Source organism: Malurus melanocephalus, unplaced genomic scaffold, assembly GCF_030028575.1.
Source record: "Malurus melanocephalus ecotype Western Australia unplaced genomic scaffold, MMel_1.1 scaffold_178, whole genome shotgun sequence".
In the NCBI taxonomy this organism is placed as follows: domain Eukaryota; kingdom Metazoa; phylum Chordata; class Aves; order Passeriformes; family Maluridae; genus Malurus; species Malurus melanocephalus.
The window spans coordinates 541,602-565,543 of NW_026623410.1; the positions used below are offsets into that span (position 1 = coordinate 541,602).

The window sequence follows — 23,942 nt, forward strand, 5'->3', positions numbered from 1 at the left end:
TTAATGTTTATTTTCACAATGATGTAATACACATAATCACTCGTGTATATATATAAAAAAAATTTTGATTCCAAGGGCTTCATTAACTTCCTAAATTATTAGAAGCGTGGGCAGATTAGGCAATGTTGGAACAAAGGGGTTTCTCCATTTTTGATAAATTAACTGTTACACTGAAAGTACTCACAGTTTGGAAAAAAAAAGAGCCAGTTAAATAGGAACAAAAATAAAATGTGCACATTTTCAATTTTAAAAAGGTAATTGYGAAGAGAAGCTTTGGAGGAGAATTTTCTTTTAAATAGGTGAGATCTGTCGTACTTGTCAGTAAGTTAAATTTGAGGCTCAATGTTTCTAATATAATTACCCTTTGTAATAGAAAGCATAAATAAATGAGGTATATCAAAGGAATGAAGTATTTTTATGTATTTGCTATGAAAAGGGCRCTGTTGCATCAATGCCCAAGCAGGAAACACTCTTTCACCTTAGTGGATATCCTGTAGCTTGCATTAGGGACTGCAGGGGAGAAACTTGGAATTGCCTTTCTAAACCCCACACTAGAAGGGAAARGAGCCCAAGGATCAGCCCCTCAGTGGGAGAGCCTGGGGCTGAGCCCAAGGGCACTGGCCCTGCTGTTTCCTCTGTGCCATCAGAGGACAAATGACAGATCCAGGGGTGAGGTGCAGTGTTTTGCCAGCTGTGCTGCCTGAGAGAACCATGGCTCCCCTCCCCTCGCCCTGCAAACCAGCACGTCTCCTTCAGCCTGCCCGCCTGTGGTTGTGCATGGACACTGCTTTCCTGAGGCTTGCCWAGAGCATGTCTGATGATCATCTTTCTCATGCCAAAGGGATAGGTGGGCTGGAGACCAGAAAGGAATTTTCTAGCGCTCCAAAGACACGTGGGTAAGGAGYCTGGGAAGGATTCCGTTCGGGACTGCCACTGGTGGCATGAAAAGCAGTGGTGGATGAAGGAGGTCAGTGATTTTAAAATCCTGTAGCTGGATACAGAATTGAATGTGCGACTGCCTGACATTTTTGTGGAAAAAATATCTGCAATACACATCTTCTGGACCGGATCCTAGTTCTCYTTTTTAGAGCTATGAAAGCCTCAGCCATAAAAAAAATTTCAGCTGCTAAAGAATGAAGGAAGGGGTTGCCATTCTACTGAAACTTCAGGTTTCTCCTGCTGACTAAAGTGTGAGGGAGGAAATCCCAGGGAAGGGGCTGCAGGGGAAATCACCTGAGGGCGACAGTGTGGCCAGCTCCTGCGCCTATTAAATGTTTCTTTTGAGCCCTGGAATTTCAGCTACGCTTGGTCTGGTTTTAATAACAGCCTTTGCAGGATCATAGGAAATTGACTCAGAAAATGGGTCTGATATTAAAAGGGGGGGAAAAAAGAGTTTTGAGGAAGAGTTCTTGTAGAAATTTGAGCTTTTTCTGTGACTTATTTTTGAACTGGGGCCCTGTGCTCTAACTGCTTCACCACCATTTTCTGCAGTGATTCCTTGAAGTGTTGGGATCTCTCTTATCTAGGGAAATAGTTTAGCTTCCTGAGAAGAAAGCAGTATTTTYAAAGTTTATCTCACTTTCCAAAAGAGCTTTCTGTTACAGCCCCCATCACTGTCACATGGAGCTGAAAATCCTGACATGCTGAAGAAATACAAGGTTTCCATTTTCTCCTGTTCTGCCTTAAGATAAAAAGATCATTTTCAGGGGTGAGACTGGTCCTGTCCTTGTCCAACGAGCAGATTAGCACACGTTTGGTGTGGAAAATTTGGCACCTTGTAGTGAGATACAGCCCCTGTCTTTGAAAATATCTTTTTTTTTTCCTTTTACTTTATTAGCATTTAATCAAAGCAATTGTACAGAAATGGTGAGTTCTCGGCATTTTCTCACTGTTCCTCCCTTAATGTACAGGGAGAGGAAAAGAGTTAGGAGAGCAGGAAATAATTTTCTTCCTTGCTTCGCTCTGATTCTAAAGCTGTTTTGGGTTATGTGCTCTGAATATTTCTGTAAGGAAACAGAAACTATTTGCATGATACATGCCTCTTTTAATTAATCCCACTTGAGGTGGGTGGATCTCTCCCAGCAAAGCCTGTGAGTAAAGGCCCCTGGCTTTAAGGGCTAGATGCCAAAGCATATATGATTTGTGAAATATTCCCCACTGCCAGAATGTGGATTATTCCCCCTCTGTCTTAAAAGGCTGCAGTAGTATTTTGAAAGAAAATGCAGCTGTGTGCTTGCTTCGGTAAGACGGCTTTAAGCAGGCACTAGAACCACTTGAGCTTACCACGATGTGTGTTTGCCTGCCTGTGTGGAAAGCCTGATMTTGACCAATTTAAGTTCTACTGCAGATGCTTTGATTTATAGCTTTTAAATGTCCTGAATGGGAATCTCAGCTTTGTCACAAGGAAAACAATTGAATTGGAAATGTTTTTTTTCTCCTGGCAGCAGAGCCCGTGGCATTTGTGGGGGTGGGAGGGTGCTCCCCTTTTCTCCCTGTGTCCTGCTCTGCAGTGCTACTGTGGATTCATGAAGGCTTTCCCAACAAAGCACTGGAGATGGTTACTCACTTTGTCACGGAGACAAACGTGACCCCACAGGATGTGAAACCCTGGCACTGGTGCTCTGGAGGACGTGTGGCACCCCCAGGCATGCTGGGGCTGGTCCCCAGGGACTGGGRCTGGTCTTTTCATGTGAGGCAAGTGGTGGGGAGAGAATTCATGTTGTGCTGCTCACACACTGTCCCTACAATTTAYTTCAACCCACAGCCAGCCTGCAGGGAAAGGCTGGTGGCAGCTCCCCTTTGTTATGCCACCAAGGCTGTGTTGGCAGCTGATCTACACTGTAAGCCATCATTACATATTTCTGCCAAACTGGCACAAAAAGGTGCTTTTTACCTGACAGTAATTGCAGTTAAAAATTTTCAGACTAAGTCAGGAGCACTGCAGAAAGCATTACTGCCTGACATCTCCCAGCCCACAGGCTCGTACTCCTCTTTGATTGCTAAATATCAACCATTCAGTAGGTTTTCTGTGATGGATTTTTCTGGATTAGAGTTCTTTGGAAAGATTTAATGTAATGTCTTACCCTGTGCATTGAATGATAAGGGGATTCCTTGCTAAAATTGCACATGATCCTCTGAATAAAATCTGTCATAGTACATAGGCACATAAGGCTAGAAGGGTTATCCTGCCTGAGCCTGGGAATCTTCTTTCTCCTGAAAGTTTGACCTTGCAGCCTTAAAAGCTTACTACTGTATTTTTAATGRAATATAAATTGTAATCAGATAGCCATTGCACCAAATTCTTCTGGCAGGATGAGTAAGTGCCCACCTTAGTGTTTGCATGCTGCTTTGGATGATCTTAATCTGAACATCCAAGGAGGAGAGCACAGCTCTCTGTCCAGAATCTATGTGTCCTCTTTGAATGCATCTTTAGTGAAAGTTATATTCAAGAAATATAATCCACAATTAGGATTGTTTCATGCAAGCTAAGTGACAAGAGTGTTATATGGATGGATTTCAAAATCCTGTTGAACTTCAGGAGAAAAGAAAGCCAAAGAATAATTTAATTCTGTATCTCATGTCTGTGATCCAGAGAATATACAGAGAATACAGAGAATATTTGTCTCTGGTGAGGCAAAGCCAGAGCCCCACACAGGAGGGGATACTGCTCTCCTGCACTCAGTATGTTTCCAACTCTGCCTGTCCAAGAACCCCAAAATCACAAGACTTATGAGAATATCAGTTATTCTTTCTGTATTCCTGCCCAGAGGGAAGACAGCCCTGTGTAATTTGTTACCAGTCTAATGTACGTTTCTTGTTGAAATGCACACCCAGTAATATGTTCATTCTGCTGCTGGCTGCTTCAAGCAGCAGACTCCATTTATTTTCCCTTATCTCTTAGAAGAAAAGCTCTGCATTTCCCCCTCCTCCACTGGCTCCTTTTTCACTATTTTCCGCATTTGTCTGCCTTTCCTTCTCTGTCCCTTTCTTGACCATCCTGTTTGATTCCTCTTTCACCTCCTCCTTTCACTTGGTTTCCTGCCTGGTACATTTGTCTTCTTTCCCTACATATTCCTTCTTTTCCTTTTCACCATCTTGTCTTGGTTTCTTTCCAGCTTACCCCTTCCCTGCCACCTTTGTAAATCTGTCACCTTGCATTTCTGTCTTTTAAAGTTGTTCAGACAGTTTCCAAGCCATAGAGTGCAATTTTTGGCAATCTTTCTTAACAGCAGCCTGGTGGCAGTGGCTGTGACACCCATCAGCAACACGAGCTACACTGCTTGGGCCAGTCACAGTGCCAGGTGCAAACCTGGGGTCATCTTGCAACTTCTATAAAAGAACAGAATAAAAGAATTGAATCAGAATAGTTTGGTTTGAAAGGGATCTTTAAAGGTCATCTAGTCCAACCCCCTTGCAATGAATAGGGACAACAGAAGCACTGAAAGAAGGAGCATTTTCCATGAGGATAAATATTGGAGAGCTTGGCCAGAAAGCAGGTCACAGCAGGTTGTAAAAACATGTAAAATGTCACAATAGAGCAAGTCTTGTGCTTTCATTGTAATTCTGCAATACTGATCTTAGGAGAAATTGGGAATGGCATKTGCACAGAACTGATTCTTCAGCTGCCTGATCTGTAATGCCATGAGAGATACAGGACGGTCTCCCCTTCTGCTCTAGGAGCTTCAGTGGTTGCTGTCTCTATAAGGATGGCTTTCTTTTAGACTGGTAGTAGGATTTTGTTACTTTATATAYCTCTCCTCTGGATGACTGTCCTGAAGATCAAGTAAAACAAAGTTCACAAAATGCCAGAATTTGCAGCCTAGGTATCATTTCTGCTGCCACTGACTCTTACCTTCTCTCAGGATTTCCTTTCGTCAGGCTGTCCATGCCTCCAGTAGCCTAGGAATTTTCTGATGGGCAGYACACTATGGCAGTTGAACAAAACTACTTGAAGAATCACTTGTTCTAYATAGGGCTGAGGTTTGATCTTTTTTATTGCATCTCATGTAATTGTAATAATCTTGAGTATTCCAGACCTACTTGCTTTGGCCTTATTCAACAAAAAATTGTTTTTAAAACCAAGTGACATTCAATTGGGACTGTTGCCAGTCACTTTAAAAGTTCAGCAAACAGGATCAGGCAGTGAAATGGCTTTTCATTACTCTTAGTGTAGACGGCTCCTGTGTGATGGGGAAGGGTGAATGAAAAACATGCAAGAAGGGGGAAGGCAGAAAAACAAAGAACCTGAAAAGCATCAAAAAGAAGTGATTCTGGAATAAAGATGATGTTGCAAGTGARGTCCTCAAACATAGTGGGAGCATCAGCTGATGAGCTGAATGAATTTCAGCAAAAGTTTGGATTTGGTTTTTGGGGGTTTTTTTTGGTTTTTTTTTTTGCTTCATTAGCATTTTCTCTCTCATGATACTCATAGTAGAAGGAAGTGGTTTTTATTTTTAACCTCTCTACTTGAAAAAATAGAGTCGAGTCAAACAATAGCAATTGTTTGACAAAAACACAGGAACCTGAAGATGTGTTTTGTCCCAAGAAATTATTTAATATCATAATGGAGTAGTTTAATACCAGTTGCCAYGATGGCATTGCAGTATTAGAGCCACAGTGTTGAACAGGGAATTTCTACCTTGTCTGAAAGAGTGGGCAAAGAGCAGTGCATTTCTAGCCTGCCTTGTGCTAGAAGAGAAAACATCTGAGAGTAAACAGGAGAAACAGTGATGATTTGAACTTCCTGCACCTGCAGGCATCTTGAAAGGCTGTCTTGAAACTCTCCCGTCCCTCGCGAGCTGTATTGGATCTGTAGTGAATGAGGGCACTCCATGGCTCCATTAACAACAGTGACACTGGTAATGCCATTAGTGGGCATCATGGACGAGAAGAGGTGCAACTCCAGCTGCAGGTGACAACCAGGACATTTGCTCCCCTTCTTGCACCAAGGTAAGTAAAAAGGAGAGAGGCAAAAAGGCAGAGGAAGGTCACAGCTGCGTAGGAAGGAAGAACAGAGAGGGCAGGAGCAGATGCAGTGTTCAGAAGTGGGGTACATGATTCACACTGATGCAGCTACACAAGTCTTGAGGAGCTGTGAAAAGATCAGATGCTCTTCCTGCTGATTTTGTGGCCCTTGTGTTGTCATCTTCCATGGACAGAACAGCATTCTGAACGTTATCACTCAGCACTCCTAACTTTCTCTGTGTCATGGACAGTTTTTTGACCCTCTGGACCATCCTGACCTATGGTTTCTGAAAGGTCAGGACAGTCTTCCACAGATGTGTTGCACACTTGGTTACTTGATGTGTTCCCCTGCTGCAGGGCAAACAAGAACACACAGTTTGTTAAGAATAATAGTCTGTCTTGGTTGCTCTGTTGAATTAATTTTGTGTTTATTCAAGCTGAGCTTTTCATATGACATATTAATTCCCTGAAATGACTAATWTGAAAATGCAGCGTTCACATAAACATACAATATATTTGTACGTGTGTGTGATGGACATTAATTTATGATGGTCATACAGAAAACATAGCTTGAGTTGTAGATAATAAATTATTCTGCTGGAACATTGTATTTTGGACYGCTTTGCCTCTGAAAGGAGTATCTGTATTAAGTTAAATCACACACAGTGGAACCTCACTAACCCTAGTGCTTTCAAACAGTGAAAGCCTTTGAATTAATGGAGATTTATATTACTGTAGTGTAGTGGTGGCCAGTGGAAGGACATGTTCTTCCCATTCACTTTTATTTTTTTTTTCTTTCACTTAAAAGAAATAAATATCTGATAAAACAGCATAATCTAATAACCTAACTTGCTTACACTGAACAAAAATTTCTTCTACTTAGAGAGCATTGTGCAGCTGGGTCATTTGCAGTTTTGGGGTTTAGCTGTTTGTAGAGCCAAGGCAATCCCTGGCAGTGCAGTCTTAGCACGCCCTCTGTGCATTTGTAGAGCCTGACACAAATGTGTTCAGTTGCAGAACTACATCAGAACTGCCAGGCACCCTCAAAAGATGTGCTTTGTGCCTGAGGCTTCCCCTCCTGGCTTGCCTGACAATTGTGATCCTAAGGGCAATGCTTATTACAGACATTTTGTGTTTAACAAAATCACATTTTCCAGTAGAGAAACAAATCTGATAAATTTTCACTCTCTTGGACCATTACATTGGGATAAAGGACCATCTCAGGCAGATATTCCCCAGCTACTTTTTCCTTTCATCACCACTGAGTGCAGTTTCTCATTTCTCTCATAGTCATCMTGTCCTCCTGATCCTTGTCCGTGATTCCTGCTTTACTACTCCTAATGTCATCATCCTTTTTCTGCTTTTCCTGCTTTGTTATGACCTGTGTCACTAGGATCAAGTGCCTTTCCTCCCCCTGGCTTTCCCCCTTCCACTCCAGATCCTTGCTCCCGAGTGGATGTTTGGGAGTCTTCACAGTAGCTGTGCTGCATCTGCTGTAGGACAGAAGGAGTTTCGSCATGCACAGACTGAAGACTAATTAGGTCTACAAATCATGTCTTGCCTCTGTTCTTCAACCGTGATGGTGAAGCAGTCTCACTTCTGGTTTGGATTTTCTTCTAAGTCCTGAGGCTGATGGAGGTCGAGAGATACCATGTAAAAGACAGGTTGATACAAGAACCAGAAAGAAYAGAAGGTGTGGGTCTCTCAAGATCTCATTGAAACAGAGAAAACCAGAAAAACAGTATAAAAATAAAATCAGTCAAAGCATTATAACTATMCTAAGACCAAGCATTATAAGTATCTCAAGACTCAAGTCTCTCTCACCCAAACAGGAAACCTGATTTATTCCTCACCTGCAGTCAGTCCCTCTTTTATCTTCTTACTGTATGCTTCACATCCAGGTTTGTACTGTCACCTAAAATAAATTTGCCTGGAGTCAATCTTAAAGCTGTTCAGAGATTTTAAGTATTTCCTTGGTAAATTCTACAAAGACGATGTCACGTATCAAGGTACTCTGAGAGGGCTGTGTTATAGGGAAACCAAGATGATGGAAAAGGGAGAGAATAATGGACTTCTGTTCACAACTTCAGACCTATAGGATGTATCATAAAATATAGTTCTGTGCATGCCTTCCAYAAGTGTTCTCTGGTGGTCACAAGCAAGCAGGAATGTCAAATGTAAGTGGAAATGAAAGCCTTTTATTTCGAAGTCCTCTGGCTGKGCTGTGAGAAGCCATCTTCGAGCGGGGCCTCCCATRGTAATTACAGCCATGCTTTACTGAAAGCACATTTTGTGCACTCCGTGTGGGGAGCGATAGGACTTCTGAAAAGGCAAAGGCTCGAAGAACTCCCATATGTTTCTGATCGAATTTTAAGTCTAGACTTGCTTTATTTAGTTTCTTTTGCTCTGCATTTGCCTAGCTAAAGCTTTTAGGAGTTCTTTTAAAACTGGAAACATGGGGTGTGCTGCTTAGGTTAAAAATAAATGTAAAAACTTTTCCTTTTTTTAAAAGAGTTTTTGCATGGGGGTAAGAGCTCCCCTCCATTCAAAACCCCACTGAGYTCTTCAAAGGAGGAGTCTGCAGCAACATCAGGGAGTTATTAAATACATACTTAGTCCACGATTTTCATTGGTAAATTCTTTATGTCTGCTTAATGTGTGCTAGTTAGAAGAACTGATTCTTTTTGCAGACTCGTTTACTCAACCCCAGGGGGACCTATGATCTCCTGCCCCTTTAGCACTAACTTTTACAAACAGTTTCCTTTTTTTTTTTTACAAAAAAAAAGCAAAACAAGTAACAACAACCTCAAAAAAAAACCCAAGACAACAGACTGAATTAAACGGGCCAGGCAGCGGGACACGGCCCCAAAACTCGAAAAGCCAGCTGAACTACTGGCGACAATAAGCAAAAGGATTTCCCTCAGCAGTGACATTTTTATAAGGAGCGTTCTGTGCAGCAGGAGCCGCCTCTCGGGGCCGGAGCAGCGCTGCCCGGGCTGTGGGAGCCGCGCCGATAACGCGGACAAGGCCGGCCCGCGCCGTCTGCGCCGCTATCATCTGCTGGCCTCAGACTAAACATTTAATTGCGCTTAGTCACATATTTACTCACTGAGATGGCAGCTAGCGCGGAGCAGGGATGCGGGGGAGGTTGTTTTTCCCCGTTTTGCCTCGCTCGGTCCCCGGGCAGGCTGGAGCTCCCCCTGGCGCTCCGCAGGGCGGGTTCCTGGGCAGCGCTGCCGTGGGTAACCCTTACAGGCTGCCGAGCCTTCCCTCAGAGCTGCCTGCCTGGGGGAGCCCTCAAGTTGGCTGTGTTGTCTCAAGGTGGCCCAGGCTCCTGCACCCGTCCGTGGGCTCCCAGCCACTGCTCCGACCGTAAAGGAGCCAGCAAGAGGCAAGAGACACGTGGCTTGGGCTCTCCTCCTGGCTTTGGGGTTGAGATTCCTGTTTAGGGGTGAAAAAAGGGCTGAATCCTACTCCCAGTGTAGAAATGGTCCCAGAATGACTTGTCACCTGGACAGGGAAATCTAGGACAGGCAACTTCAGAGCTTGTTGTTTCCTTCACTTGGACCTGAGYTCCAGCTGGTGGCAGCTGACCCTGTGTGCCAGTGGCTAAGGAAGGTGAGGTCTGTTCCCCAAACGGAACCCGCTGTGCTCTGCCCAGGGCCTTGAGAGCACAGTTCCCTTTCCTCCACTGCCGGCACGTGGAACTGCAGAGGGCCCAGGACACTGAGAGCAGCAGGGCTATTGCAGGGCTTTTCCCAAGTGCTGCCTTTCCCAAACATCTGCCACTCCTGGAGAAGGCATCTGTGCTCTCCAGGTGCAGGTCCTGCCCCCCAGGCCATGGTGTGGAGGGTTAAGGAGCTGGAAGTGCATGGGAGGCAGACAAGGGGGGCTCTGCCCATTCCTCATGGACATTTCTTGCCATGCCTGCTGGGAAGACACATGCAAGTGTTTGTATCAGAGCTTCCCAAATACACGTGTGTCTCCACTGGGACTATCCACAGCTGGGGGGGAGCGTGGCTGCAGGGTCCCGTTGCTGAGCAGTGCCACAGGGAGAACAAGGCTGGTGTGGCTCAGAGCAGCTCTTCATCAGAGGATCCCCTTGGGGGGTATCAGCTTCTCCTTGAAATGCTTGGTACTCTGGAGTGGGAAAGAGCTGATGGGGATTTTTTCTGTTCAGGTCTGCACTGGACTTCAATGAAAATTTAAAATAGTGGTCASTGTGCAGTAACAGCTCTGGTTCAGGGAAGAAACAAAGCTCAGGCCTGATTCTGGTTCAGGTTTGGTTTGACTGATTATATCCAGGAAATCCTCCCACTGTGCTCTCCAGTTTCTGATCCTGCTGTGTTAAGTAGTCATTTGGCTAAATTGCATTATTTGAATACAGTGGGCTGCATTTAACCTGGTATTAAAATGCATGTTTGGGCTTGTATCTTTTAAATTTGATATGAAGACAGCTGTATGCATTTTCCCTTGTTTGTAAATTGTATACATATGATACGATGTTTTCAGTAAGCGCTAAACAATGCAATGTGAGGCATTTCAACAAAGGAATAATTTAATGCAACCCAGCAGAAATGCAGAGCCTTAGAAGTGGTTCTTTATGAAACTACAAATTTTGGAAATGGGTCCAGAAGACCTACACTGGAGCAACACAAGAAACAATAGTTAACACAGTAACATTTTTCCTGTAAGAAAAATACACCATGAAGAAATTATATTTCGCCTATTTTTTTTAGCTTGTTGATTTATTTGAATGCTTTAGTTGGCATATTTTGTATTTACTGCATGGTAGGGATTAAAATTCTCATTTCTTCACCAAAAGAGAATATTGTCACACAAGATGCACTTTGAGCCAAACGAGTTTTTTTTTGTCAAGTGTAAATTTGTCTCACATATTTTGTTCCAGTTCAAAGAAAATTAACACATTGTTACATTCTTTTCATCTTCAKTTTAGCTTTAGCAGAATGAGACATATTTCCTTTGTATTCTTATTGAGAGCTAGAACTGTCCCTCCTTGCACAGGTGGAGGATGGGTTAGGAAGGGTTGCACAGTTTGTTTGGGCTCTTAATGAGCTCTGGTGGAGATGGTGGGAGCTGAAAAGCCTCAGCTYCCACCTTGCTCAGAGCCTGGGTTCAGCTGGGAGCTCTCCTGGTGATCTGGGCTGGCTTAAGGAATAAGAGAGAGCTGGTACTTCCTGCTAGAGAAAGCAGGGAGCAAAACCACTGTGCAAGACATGGACTGGGATAACTGCAGCACAGAGCTCTGCTGGAGGGTGCTGGGCAGCTGGCTAAGGGAGCAGGCTGGCTGGCAGGGGCAGTCTCTGAGGGCTGTGCATGCAGCACACAGCAGTGCAGGCAGAACTGTGCGAGTTGCTGCAGGCCACTTGTCAGCTCAACTCTGATGGGCCTTGCTTGGCAGTGGGACCTTTTATCCCAGGTGGAATGGAGCATCAATAAAATACTCTTTGTAACAAGGTGATGGAATTGCCTCCATGGAGCACTGATGTGGGCCTTAACTGCACACAAAAAGGTAAAGTGGGGCATAGCTACCAGAGGGACTGTCTACAACTCCAGCACAGTTGGGGTGTCATCCTTGGTTGAAGGGAGGGAGGGAGGGCTAGGTGCCAGCCTGGACTGCAGGTGGAATGTGCTTGGAGATCACAGTCCAAGAGTGTGACACAGTCAAAATTAAAATGCAGAGGTTTGCAGTACAAAGAAAAATGGAATGAAGGCACCTAAGTCTTCAAAAAAATCTGTGACTCTGTAGCACTTACTGAAGTTGATAGAAGAATGCATTAGTGGTAAATGAATGAATCCAGCAGCCCTTGCCACAAGTGGCATTTTCATAACTGGCCATTAATATAAAGCCTCAAAATGTGCCTCAAATTCAGGCACATTGCTAGGGCTACTGTTTGCCCAGGTATGCGAAAAGCTCCAGATTTTCCTGCTTCTGCGAAGAGGACCTGAAGCTGCTGCAGGCTGTTTGCCCTAGTCCTGTTGCCTTGTTCCAAAACATGCCCATAATTCTGCTCTGTGGCTGTCCAGGCTGGGACTGACCCCTAAAAAATGGGGAATAATGAACCTCCCCTGCTGGTTTGCGTGGCTCAGGAAGGTAACTATGTGTGGAGAACCCCTGGGCTGTGAACAGCGATGAGTGAGAGGGGTAAGGTGTGGTAGGCACGTGACAAACCCATTGCCTCCTTCCGTTATGTGAGTGCTCAGGGGTGTCTTGCCTCAGTGGAAATGGGATTGTTGTGTGTATGAGCATGTGCATGTGCATTTAACAACGACCAGAGGTGCCTGGTTTGTGCTCAGTGTTTGTGCTTATTGTTTCTTCTCTCTCTCTCTCCAGTCGAAGACCACCCCCTTCACCTACTCGGCCCACTGTAATCCGTCCGTTAGATTCATCCCTGTTAGACTAAAAGGAGTTTCTGGCATGTCATTCATTGTTAACCAAATCTGTGGAAACAAATTGCTTGGTAACTGTCACAATAACCAATGTATAGTCGCATGTATGGACATCTATAGGCAAGTAACCACTTTTACTGATATTCTCTGTCCATTCTGCATTGTTTATGAGGTCTTAAATGTTTGGGGAAGGTCTGTGCTGCCTTGACTTTTCCTTCTGCAATAACTGATGTTAGCTAACTTACTGACACATATCCACCCAGGCAACTGTGCTCACAGTCCTCTACAGCACATGGAGGRCTTGACTTTGTGTGTGTTTGTGCACGTGTTGATTTGATCTGCTGCTTTTTTTTYCCCACTCTTACCTGAAAGGAATCTTGCTTTTATTTGTACCTTCCAGGTTTTCTATTTTCTCTTGTAATGGCTAAATTGGGCAAGGAAAAGCCACGTGGTTTCTTAMCAAGCTCTTCTGAAGGCCCCATACTTCCAGGTCTCTCTTGCAAGAGGCTTGCTTCTCCTATAAATTGTCCTTACCCAAATTTTAGTTGTAAGGAATGTTGTTACACAAGCAGGGTGTGTGTGGGACAAAGCATGTTTTGCTTTATTTCCACCCTGGCAGCTGACATGCCAAGTTTSCCCCTGTGTAAAGATTTTCTCTTTRTATTCCATGGTCCTGYACACCTTGGATTACTGTTGCTTTATCCAGCTAGGTTCTGGGAAGTGCTCAGCTGTGCATCCTGGATTATTTTAGCAGCTGCTCCCTTGCAGAGGTCCTCTCTGCCTCTTGTTTTGCACRTTATAAATTAATGCATTATAAATGCCTTTTGTCTTAACTGCATTACTTCACTTTAAACACTTAGGGTCAGTGTCATCCTTAAAGCTTAGAACATACTGAGTTAACAGAATGCAACTGAGAAGAATTTGAGAAGAATTTGGCCTTGTTCCTTCAGAAAATRTGAATTGCTGCTATTACAATTATGGTCACAGATCCCTAGGCAAAGCAATTGGTGGTTTCAAAGGCCCCCAGCATAATCAGTCTAATAAATGTATTTATTGAGACTGCTTGTAGGGCTCCAGTATGCTGTAGCCCCATGGTTAGGAAGAATCCAATCAAAGAGCCACAACAAATGGGGATTTAACCTATTAAGTATTCCCAGGCTGCTGATTAGCTGTGCTCACCAGTGCAGCAAATCATGTTTCAGCTTGCAGAAGAGAGACTAGCTTGGGAAAGCATCATGATTTGTATGTTAGCTTAACTTTAATTTCCTGTCAACCTCATACTTGTGACACATGCCTGGGGAGTCYAGAGGTCACATCTGATGCACAGTGAAGATGGAATTTGTCAGAGCACTGGCATCTTGGTGATCTCAGAGGACTGCTTAAATGGCTGATGTTTGTTTGGGGAACAGGCCCACATCTCCAATGCCAAGTGCACAGAATCTGCTTTCAAGGCAAAAAAGYTGCAAACACAACTAGAGTCATACTGATTTTTACTACAAAAAGRAAAATGTATTTTGATGATTTTTCTTGTCTTCTTCACAGCTTTCCACTGCTTAGTGCTCTCTGCTGTAACCTGTGATGCATCTGTTGGATATATTTTTTTGTAAATAGCCATAGTAGCCCATGCTGTTGCCTTGCCAGCACACTTGTATATAATTTATCAGAACTCYGTTACAGACTGGCAGCTGCCTGCTCATGGAAATCACTTCAATCCCAAGTTCTAATATTGAATGGGTGGTAGAGGACCAGGTTGGATGAGGTTTTCAGTAACCTGGTCTAGTGGAAGGTGTCCCTGCTCRTGGCAGGGGGCTTGGAACAAGATGAGCTCCAAGGTCCCTTCCAACCCAATCCATTCTATGATATTGCAAGGCCATGGTCTGGGTTTATCCCACCATACCCCAGGGACTCAGCTTAGTTGTCCTTTGTTCAGTGGGAAGAGCGTCACCTCTAGGAGGTGATTCAGAGCAGCATGGCTGCACAGGACACGAGGGTGATGTTGCTAAGTTAGGAGCCTCAATTACGTGACAACGAGACTAGAGACTCCCTCATTTACTTCAATGACTGTTTCTGCCAAGCATAAGGAAGTAGATGGCACAATTCAGCACTGTCTGTAACTCTGCCCCCGAGAAACTATTTCTCAGAAGTAATCCTGAATTGTAAATAAAGCTCTGGAGGGTGGATTTACCCAAAAGAGGAGGAGGCAGCGAAGCGTCAGCACCATCTGGTTCTGTGCTTGATGCTGAGGGTGCAGAACACAGCTGCACAGCCTCCTTCCTCATTCAGATCTCATCTCAACCTGGCCCCTTGCCCTAARTGCAGCACTTTTAGGTGTGCAGGTTAATAAATAACCATGAGCACAAATCCAGGGTTTGATGATTTCGCCTCTTCTTGCGTATACGCTTGTCAGAGTAAACCACATAGAATTGTTTCTAGGAAAAACACTTAAGTGCTTCACAAGAAATTGCCACATCCAATTGAGTAAGTACTGTCCTTCAACCTCGGCCCACTTCCTTCTGCTGTTAAGTGCCMGGAATGGGTTTGTTGTCCCACTCGCTCCTGATGCTGACAAGTTCCRTCAATCCTGTCCCCTGTTCTCAGAGTTGCAGCCTTGGCAGCAAAACTCACTCCATACCTGAAGGGCAGCAGGAYAAGCACCCTGTGGATCTGCTAGAGGGACCATTCTGCAGACCCACTTACAGGGGATGAGCCAAGCCTGAACTTTGTATCTGAGAAGGGCAGCTTGCTCTGCCTTTCTCTGATTCCCTCTGGCAAAGCTCAAATTGCTAGGGTGTAGTGGAGCAATAATGAAGCAACCCAGGAGTTTCTCATCTTACCTGAGGTACCTGAAGATCTGGGTAATTGCTGAGTTTCAGGAGGGTGCTCATCTAGTATTGCATTTAGGCTGAGCCAGGGTCTCTGCCTGGAGAACACGTTCCACCTCACCTCGCCATGGCTGACCAACAGCTGAAGAGCTTGTGCGTGCTGTGGATAGCTCTTGGTCTTGGATCTCAAGGGRTTTTGTGCTAGGGTTAAAAAGATTGTATGTTCAACAAAAAGGCTTATGTACATAGTTAATGTGTGTTTATTTTATTGCTGATCTTGTTGCACTTTCAGAGTAAGCCTCCTAAAAGTAGATTATTTATTATATTAAAGAAGACACATTATAGGTTATGGTATTTAGTGTTAAAGTATAGAAAATATCCTCTCCGTTACAGACAGCTACACTAACCATGATGTGTACGGCATATTGAGATTCCTGACTAGCTCTGTCATCCTGTCTTAAAATAGTCTGAACCTCCTGGATTGAGAGCAGACCTACTTTGTCCCTGTGCCACTGGGGAATATCTTGGTGCACTTCTGGCACAGCTCCTCCCRCTGTGGCACTCACTGCCCCTGCTCCCAGGCTTTTGCAGAACAGCTCCCCTGTGTAAATGAATGTTACTCTGCCTGTCTTTCCTCTTGCTTTGTCTGCAGGCGAGCTGATGCTGATGGCTCCTCCCGTCCAGACAGTCCTCCACTCTTGCTTGATCTATGATTTGTCCCGTCTTGCCGGCCGTTTGTTTTACTGCTGTCTCTTTACTTTTCCAGGACGGGGTAAACGAGGACTTCTTTTTTGTAAGAAGCAAACGCTTAATTTCTTTCTGGGTTTTTTTTTTTTTTTGCTCTGTATGTTAATGCCCTACTTCATGTGAGCCAAAACATCTGCCTTTGGTTTCGTAATCTGTAAATGGTTCCTGGTGTTGACCTTTGAGCACAGCGAGTCGATTCCCGAAACCGTGGTCATTACTGAGCATCACATACACCTGCTGTAAAAATGTTATGCTGCATTTCTGAACCTGAAATAAACTGTAATTCTTGATGGGCTTTTATTATTACTTTCTGAATGTGTATGAGTGATCTTCTGTCTCTCACACCCTCATCTCAGCTTTCCACACTCTATCTCAGTGGGGACTGCAGGGGGGATTTATCGGAGGTGCTGTTGCATTGAGATCACCGGAGATGTCATTRAAGGGGAGACTGAAGCCAGTGGGAAGCATTCAGCCGGTTCCCTGCAAGGGGTTTGGAGTGCCACAGAGAAATTTTGCTGGGAAATGGATGAATGCTTTGCAAGCAGAACCTGGGATTCACTTTATTGCCAAGGAAAGCACGTTTTGGGGAGTTTCAGAGCTGAGCAGAAGGCCAGAGTGAGTCCTCCAGAGCAGGAGCTGGAGTTAAAGTGCCTGAAAGGGATTTCCCCCAAAGTGGTTGTGTACAAATGAGCAGATGTCTTGATTACTCAGTTCCTCCTTCAGATCAGGATGAGCCAAGTAGCTGCAATCAGTGCTTGGAGATGGTTTGTATGGCACAAAGAGCACAGCAGCTTCCTGTGGGAAGCATCACAGTTGCTGTGGGTTCTCAGGTTTTGGGAAAGGAGGGAGCAAAAGGTGGGATGAGCAGCAGGAACATCTCCATTGTATCCTGTAACATTTGGAGATTTGTTTAATAGTCATTAATGGCCATGGCTGAGGCAGTTTGCACTTCCCCTCAGAGAACAGCAGTGCCCCACGTGTCCCCTACTGGGTGGAACACACCACRTAGCCCTGGATGCTTCTGGCTCCGAGCACGTTGGTCAGGTACAGCTGAGTGCTCTGTGCTGGGTACCAGGAGGAGCAGCTGCTCTTCCGCACTGGGCTCACACTCCCACGGGGCACTCCAGCTTCATTTTTAACCTTTCCCAGCAATGTCACCTCCAGACACCCCAGTCCACCCCACAGGCTATCRTGTTGGATCAGTCCTCATTTCTTCAGCATCTCTAAAGATCTACTCCAAGAAGAGTGTTTGAAGCAGACAGTGGTGAGAATGTTAAGGCTGCCTGAGGAAAAACTCTTTCAGAGGGTATAATTTGCTGGAAGAAAATTAGAAAGCCTGTGACCAGCGACCTCCACACCTGGGCTGGGATTGTTCTGGTTCTCTGGTGCTGGCAATCACAGGGGAGGCGGTGAGGATGAAAGCCAGGCTGTGCTGAGAGCCAGCTGATTCTAATCCTGCTCTTGCTCTTTTCCTTAATATGCATGTTCTGTGCCTTTTTCTCTTAACCCATTTTATTAAGGTAATTTTGTATATGAGTCATTTTATTGTATGTTGGCCTTTTATTTTAAATCTCCCCCTCTCCCTGTGATTTTTGGTCATTTTGTGTTTTTTTCCCAGGCGACCTTCACCAGCTGTTCCAGGAAGATCATCTTAACACACTCCTTTCTTTTGTGTTACATGCAATGTCTTTCTTTTTTTTTTTTTTTAAATCCAGAATTACCTTTAATTTGCACTAGCCTATTTGTAAATGACAGATTTTATTTTCAGATGTCAATGATAATCCTGGATGTAAAGACAATAAAGTTCTGACTACAAAAGGAGTGTGCTGTGCTTTTCTATTGAAGGATCTACCCACTCGTTCTCAAATGGAGACTTTTTACCCTGTGGAAGAATTTACCTGGGGTGTCTGAAGGCTCCCACAAAGTTGTGGAGGGAGGGATGGACATTCTGCTGGGATTCCAGCACTGCTTCTGAATTTATTAACCAGCAGGACTGCTCCATATAAATATCTTTGGTTTAGCATTAGCAGGAAGARCAGCCAGCAGAGTTCCAAAACATGCTTAGTGGACCAGCAGCAGCACCTGGCTGAGCGGAAACTCGAAGAAGATTGCAGCAGTTCTCTAGACAGTCTCTAGACTGATTCATCTGCACAATTATAAATAAATTGCAGCTGCTCTGACCATTTTCTTCAAGCGAAACCTCTGAATTCCTTGTGAGCCAACCTCACTGGAGTGCCTGAGCTCACACAGCTGTAAGTAACTACCTCTGGGATTCCAAATGTGTCCGTCCCTCTGGGAAAGATAAAATCTGGGATTTAACATTTACATGATGCGCGTGTTTTGGGTGCCATAGAAGTACATGAAGAGTCAGTCTAASAAAAGAGAAAATTGATGGGTTTAACTGACTATTTTTCCCCATAGGAATGCCGAGGGTATCTCACAAGCCATGCAGGGAAWGCAGGAGGCACCAGTCAGCACTGACTCCAGTCTGTTGTTTCAGGGGTACAAACACGATGTTTGTGGGGAGTAGGAAGGGAGAGGGAGCTGCAGGGATGCTGCTCGGGGTGGGCACACGGGAGGGGAGATTACTCTGTGTGTGAAGAAGGGGCCTGATAACACCCAGGCTGTGCTCGTTTTCAAGCAGGGTTTCATGCAGCTTTGCTGAATTTGGGCAATTCCTCTTGTTGCAGCTGATTTAGGTTCTGATGACCTCTCAAATATTCAGGGAGCTGCTGAACCACCTGCATGAGCTGGTAAATGCCAGGCACTGAATTTCCTCCAATTATAAGGGTATACAAGCCCAAGGAGTTGTACACTTACAGAGATTTTTCTTTTGTCTCACTTAGACTTTTTGTTTTGGTAGACTAGAAGAGMGGAAATAGCAATGGAGTAGCGAAAAGTGAGGAAAACCCCCAAATCCTGTTATACCTTGGAACTGCATGTGCTAAACTAGGAATTGCTGGAACTGAGCAGCGTGCTTCCCAGCACCCTGAGATAGGGCAAAATGGAGACTCTACAGTGTCCCAGGAACACAACTATCCCAAGAAGCTGGCTGTATCTTCCATCTGTGGAACTCGCTGCCATCAGATGCTGAGGCTAAAACACCTCAGCAGAGTTTAGGAATTGTGCACTTTCAGGACTATACAGAAGAAAGAGTGTTTGTACCTGGTGAGCTCYTGAGGAGGTTCTGCTCGTGCTTCAGGTAAGAGGGAAGGGGGACAGGCTGAACTTTACAAGCTGCTTTTCTTCGAGGTTGTTCAAAAATCTGTKCTGTGCCAGAAGATGTCTCTGCAATCCCTATGAGGTACAGCACGGTACCAAGACCAGATAAAAGGTAGATGATATTTTAGCTCAGTGGCCTGGCCCACAGTACCCAGAAGCTGTTGARCTCCCAGCTGGCCTCCATGCATTAGGCTGGAAAGCATAAGCTGGTTTCTTGGGGTATGTCTTTTAAACAAATCTTTACCTTCTGAGGAAATACTCAGTAAAAAATATTGTTGAAAATAGGACTTCAAATTTCACGGTTTTATGGTAGCCATTTCTAAAATCTTTTGAGTAGAAAAGCACAGGAATTGGTGTGCTGGGAAACCCTGGCATGGTTCTTTTGCACCAGCTCACAGGGTGACTTTTTGAAGAAGCTGTTTAACCTCATCAGAAYTGTTTCCAGCCTGCCCTGGTGTTCTCTCTGTGGCCAGGAGAAGGACAAGGGTGCTGCTCCAGTGACATTATGTGTCCAAGGCCACTCTTCAGTGGGTGGGTTAGGACCAAACTCCTGTTTGGCTTCCTGATCAAAGACTCAAGTTTTGCTCTTTGCAGGCTTCCCAGATCCAGTCTCCCCCATRGGAAGGGACATGACCCCCTGACAGCACGGTGTGGGTGGCTGACACCAGGCCTTCCCTGCGCAGAGACTGGAGATGGAGATTCCAGACCACACGTGTCAGTGGCTCCCCCAGGAGCAAGGCTTATCCCCAGCCACTTTACAACTGCTCACATTTGGCCAGATTCAAATCAAAAGAAAGTGTCCCATTGAGGGGCTGATCTCAGTGGACTTGAACCYTCAGGGAAAGTAAGGACCCATTTCTTTGGTTTCAGTGTGGGTTTACTCAGGTAGCAAATGCCCAAAAGGCATCCAGCTTTACTGGACAGGTGTAAAGTTATGGCAAAATTCTGTTCTGCTGAGGATGTTGTGACCTCAGGCATGCAGACATACTAATAATGGCCATTTATACAGCAGCTTAAATACCCACAGCATTGCAGAGCATGTGTCCTCAGGAGAAGGTCAGGGAAGTCCTGGGGAAACCCTGGCTGCCCTTTGTATCTCCTCCTCTCCTCTCCCTGCCTCTCTCTTGCATTTTTCCCTCCTTCAAGGTCCCTTTGTGCATCCAAGCTGTGGACTCTTATTTTCATCTCCGGGGTCAGGGTGGGCAGGGTATCTTTGTGGGGAGGAGTGGGCAGGGCTAAGCCTTTCCCCAGGCAATCTCTGGGCAAGGACTGAGGCTGTTCCAATCTAATCCAGGAATTCTATGACTGAGATCTAAGGAGGWGATGAAGGGAAGGAGCAGAGAGGTCTGGGGCTGTGGGCAGCAGGCTGAGCTGGACAGGACACAGCCTGCATCCACATTTATACAGGTGATCCACCAGGTCCCTGTTCTTGCTGAGGTGACCGTAGCAGCCTGTGCCTGTCTCCACCTGGAATGTTTGGTCAATGTTTGTRCTTTTCCTAATTCAGAGCTGGTTTTGACAGTGTGAATTTGGGAAAAGTATTTATTAGGAAAATATTTCTCCTTGGAGGGATGGGTGCAGCAGAAACTCTGCTTTCTTGTAGCCTGTGCTGCGACAGACAGGGGCCAGGCAGACGACATGTCATTAATTTTTGATTTACGTTTTAGCTTTGTCCCTGTACTGATGGGCTCTGTGAATTTGTTTAGAATGGCAGTGTTACAATGGCATTAGCCCAGTGTCAGATGGGACATCCTGGTCACTGAGCAGCTTTCTGGAAACCTTCCTGTGAGAAAAGAGTCTCCTTTCTGAAGAACAAAAAAATGTCATCTTACTCTAAGCATCTGGCTAGTCTGTGCTCCCTGCGAGACCTGAKCAGGGACTCCAAACTTCTGCAGGTTTTCATTAAAAGCAAAATGAGATGTAGTTGTTACCATGACGACAACAGCAACATTTAACACTTGGCAAGAGCAATAACAAAGAACTGGAGGTGTTGGGGACTCCGCTGGGGGTTGCTCATTTCCGAGAAAGCCCAAGGAGCGCGTGAAAAGCGCCTGCTCGCTGGCATGGGAAAAAGTCGAACAGAAAGCTGCACTCCGGCATCTTTTCCAAAACAGAAAAGTGTCATAAACACCCGGGTGATGCCAAATGCAACCCTGTGAGATGGGCTGGGGCAAGTGTGGGCATCCCGTCCCTCTCGTGGTGCCGGCTACGGGGGCTTTGCTCCCCGGGCTGGCCGGAGCAGGGCTGGGGCTGCCGAGGAATGGGAACAGGAAAGCGCCAGGGAGGCCTTCCCGGCACCGGGGCGGGCTGTCCTGGCCAGGCATCCAGCGGGACTTGTTTGCCGGGAGCGCCCTCTGTTGTGGTGGGAGCGGCGCCGGACAGACGGTGTCGGATGGGACCTCCAGGGGCCCTGCCACTGTCCCAGCAGTCTGGCCTCTCCCCAGCAGGTGAGTGTGCACCCATGGGGGCCGTGCTGAGCTCCAATCCCTATGGCTCGGGGTCTAGCCCTGCACCAAAGCCAGATCTGCGTCTGGAAAGGGGTTAGAAAAAGGGCAAAGGCCTGATGCTCTTTTACCCCCAGTCTCCTAAAGGATTTAGGGTGATGTGTCTGGCAGTGCTGTGAGGTTATTCCGGCTCCCACAAGGGCCGGGTGCAGGTGAGCAGGGCTCTGCCCCACCCCATGTACCCTCGTGCTCGGTCCTGCGGGTCCCTCAGCTCCCACCCCACTGCCCACAGTGACCCTCACCAACCCCTGCCCCTCCAGCCCTCCCCAGGAAGTGCTGGCAGCCTCCACACACACTGAGGGTTCTGGGGCTGAGGACTCCAACCGCATTGCCATGGGGCACATCTGAGCCAGATTCCAAGTGTCCAAGTGGCTCAGGGGATGTGCATCCCCTGTACCGCACCGTGCAAACCGAGGTGTGGATCTGCAGAGCCAGAGCAGACATCTCCCTGCCTCCCTGCACTGCAGGGCTCAGCTCCTTTCTTCAAAAACAAGCAAGTCAGGTCTGGAAACAGACACTGAGGRGAACACAAAAGTGGTCCTTGTTGCTGTGTGAGAGACTTTATTGGGTCAGATGTCCACCCCCACAGCACTGTCCCCCAGGCAGGACCTTTGCACCGCTCACAGCAGAGGGTCCCCCCAGGCCAGGCCTACATGAGGAACCTGGARAGGTCCTCCTTGATTTCAGCCTCATCCCACGGCCCATGGATGTTGTCCTTGAGCAGCTGGAGGCGGATGAGGCAGTAGGGGCAGAGGCAGGAGATGGTGAGCAGCAGGGAGGCRAAGAGCACGGCTCCCACGCTGGACACCGTGGCCAACCCTGCCAGCGCTGCCAGCGCAAAGAGCACTGTCACCCCCACATAGCACCGGGGTGTCTGGGCCTTCAGCTTCTTCTGCAGCATGGGCCACAGGGCAAAGATCTGCATGGCGAAGGTGACCATGACGAAGGCATGGAGCGAGCGAGGCAGGCGTGAGGCCAGGCACACCGAGGCAAAGATGGCCATGTTGAGGGACAGCGTGCTRGACACGATAGCAGCGTTGGCGCCGTAGTCGAAGAAGATGAGGTGACCCAGAAGCATGAGGGCCGACATGGCGTAGATGGTGTCYGTGCTGATGGACTCGGTCAGCGTCTTCAGCACCGGCGAGAAGCCGTAGGTGAAAGCGGCGAACACCAGCGTGCTCTTGAGGTCAGCCCAGCGCGTCCGCCCGCTCGCCCAGCGCYCGGCCCCGCCGTCCACGGCGTCGAACAGGACGTAGCCGAGCAGGGAGGACACCAGGGCCGCCCCGAAAAGCCCCTGCGGGCTCAGCATCCCGGCGTCCATGTACCACCAGGTGAGCACGAAGACGCAGACGCTGCACAGCTGCTGYACCACCACTCCCGACTGGAAGACGACGGCCTGGTACCGGTACTGCCGGGCGTGCACGTTCTTCCGCAGTTCCTCCAGGAACCGCTGGTCCACGTAGTTATCGGGGAAGGGCTGTCGCTCGTACAGCACCTTCTGCCAYCGCCGCCCGGGGAGCGGCTCCATCGCCCCGGGACGGGCGGGGGAGCTCCGCGGCCCCGGCCCGGCCGCTCCTCCGCCGGTGCCGGTGGTGGCGCAAGGGACGCCGGGGCGCTCGCGGCCGCCACCTCCCGGCCGGAGCCGCGGGACACGGGAGCCCCGGGCRGGCGGCGGGGCGGGGCCGGGTGCCAGTGCGGGCTCTGCCGCGCCTGAGAGGGGTCACTGCGGTCCCGGACTGCGTTCCCCGCTCCGTGSGAGCTGCAGCAGCTTCTGGGGGTGCGTTCAGGGGACAGCCCGGCTCCATGCTGGGATCTGCTCATCCCGAGAGCCGCAAGTCCTTGTCCCACAGGCAGGMTGCTGCCAGGAGATGCTGGGGACTGCCTCGCTTCTGCCTGGACCCCAAACCGGCAGGCCCGCCGGGAAGGAGGGATGCTCCTGCCATAGTCCCACACCGTGGCGAAGGGCTGTCCCCCTCCAGCCCAAACACAAGTCGGTCAAGACAAGAAGGGCACAGTCGGTCGGTGGGATTCAGCCGGATCCTCTCTGTGCTTGGCTATCCCTGTGCGTGCCCAGCCTTGCTGCTGGGAGCATGATCCCAGCCCATGCTGCAAGCCCCACTCCCTGTCCCGGTCCAGAAACGCACCTGCTTTTCTGGCCAAACCAGGCTCCAGCAGCCAGATCAGGAATGTGGGTGTGATGCTACGAGTACAGGGCGCCCTTCCCCTGCAGCTCCTGCCTGCTCACAGCTCAGTCCTGCCCTGCTCGAGAGTG

General features: G+C 47.2%; 2 protein-coding genes across 2 annotated transcripts in view; one reads left to right on the forward strand and one right to left on the reverse strand.

The window, feature by feature from the left end:
- The window catches only part of DNM3 (dynamin 3), a 169,678-nt gene extending 151,987 nt beyond the window's left edge, over positions 1-17,691 (forward strand). The window contains exon 20 of the mRNA XM_057372765.1: positions 12,320-17,691. Within this exon, the coding sequence (XP_057228748.1) occupies positions 12,320-12,389 (70 nt within the window). The 3' untranslated portion in view covers positions 12,390-17,691. The remainder of the gene's footprint in view (positions 1-12,319) is intronic.
- A 4,517-nt stretch (positions 17,692-22,208) lies between these two features.
- PIGC (phosphatidylinositol glycan anchor biosynthesis class C) lies at positions 22,209-23,293 on the reverse strand. Its single transcript, XM_057372766.1, has one exon. The coding sequence runs from the start codon at positions 23,196-23,198 to the stop codon at positions 22,320-22,322; it is 879 nt and encodes a 292-aa protein (XP_057228749.1). The 5' UTR covers positions 23,199-23,293; the 3' UTR covers positions 22,209-22,319.
- Positions 23,294-23,942: the final 649 nt, after the last annotated feature.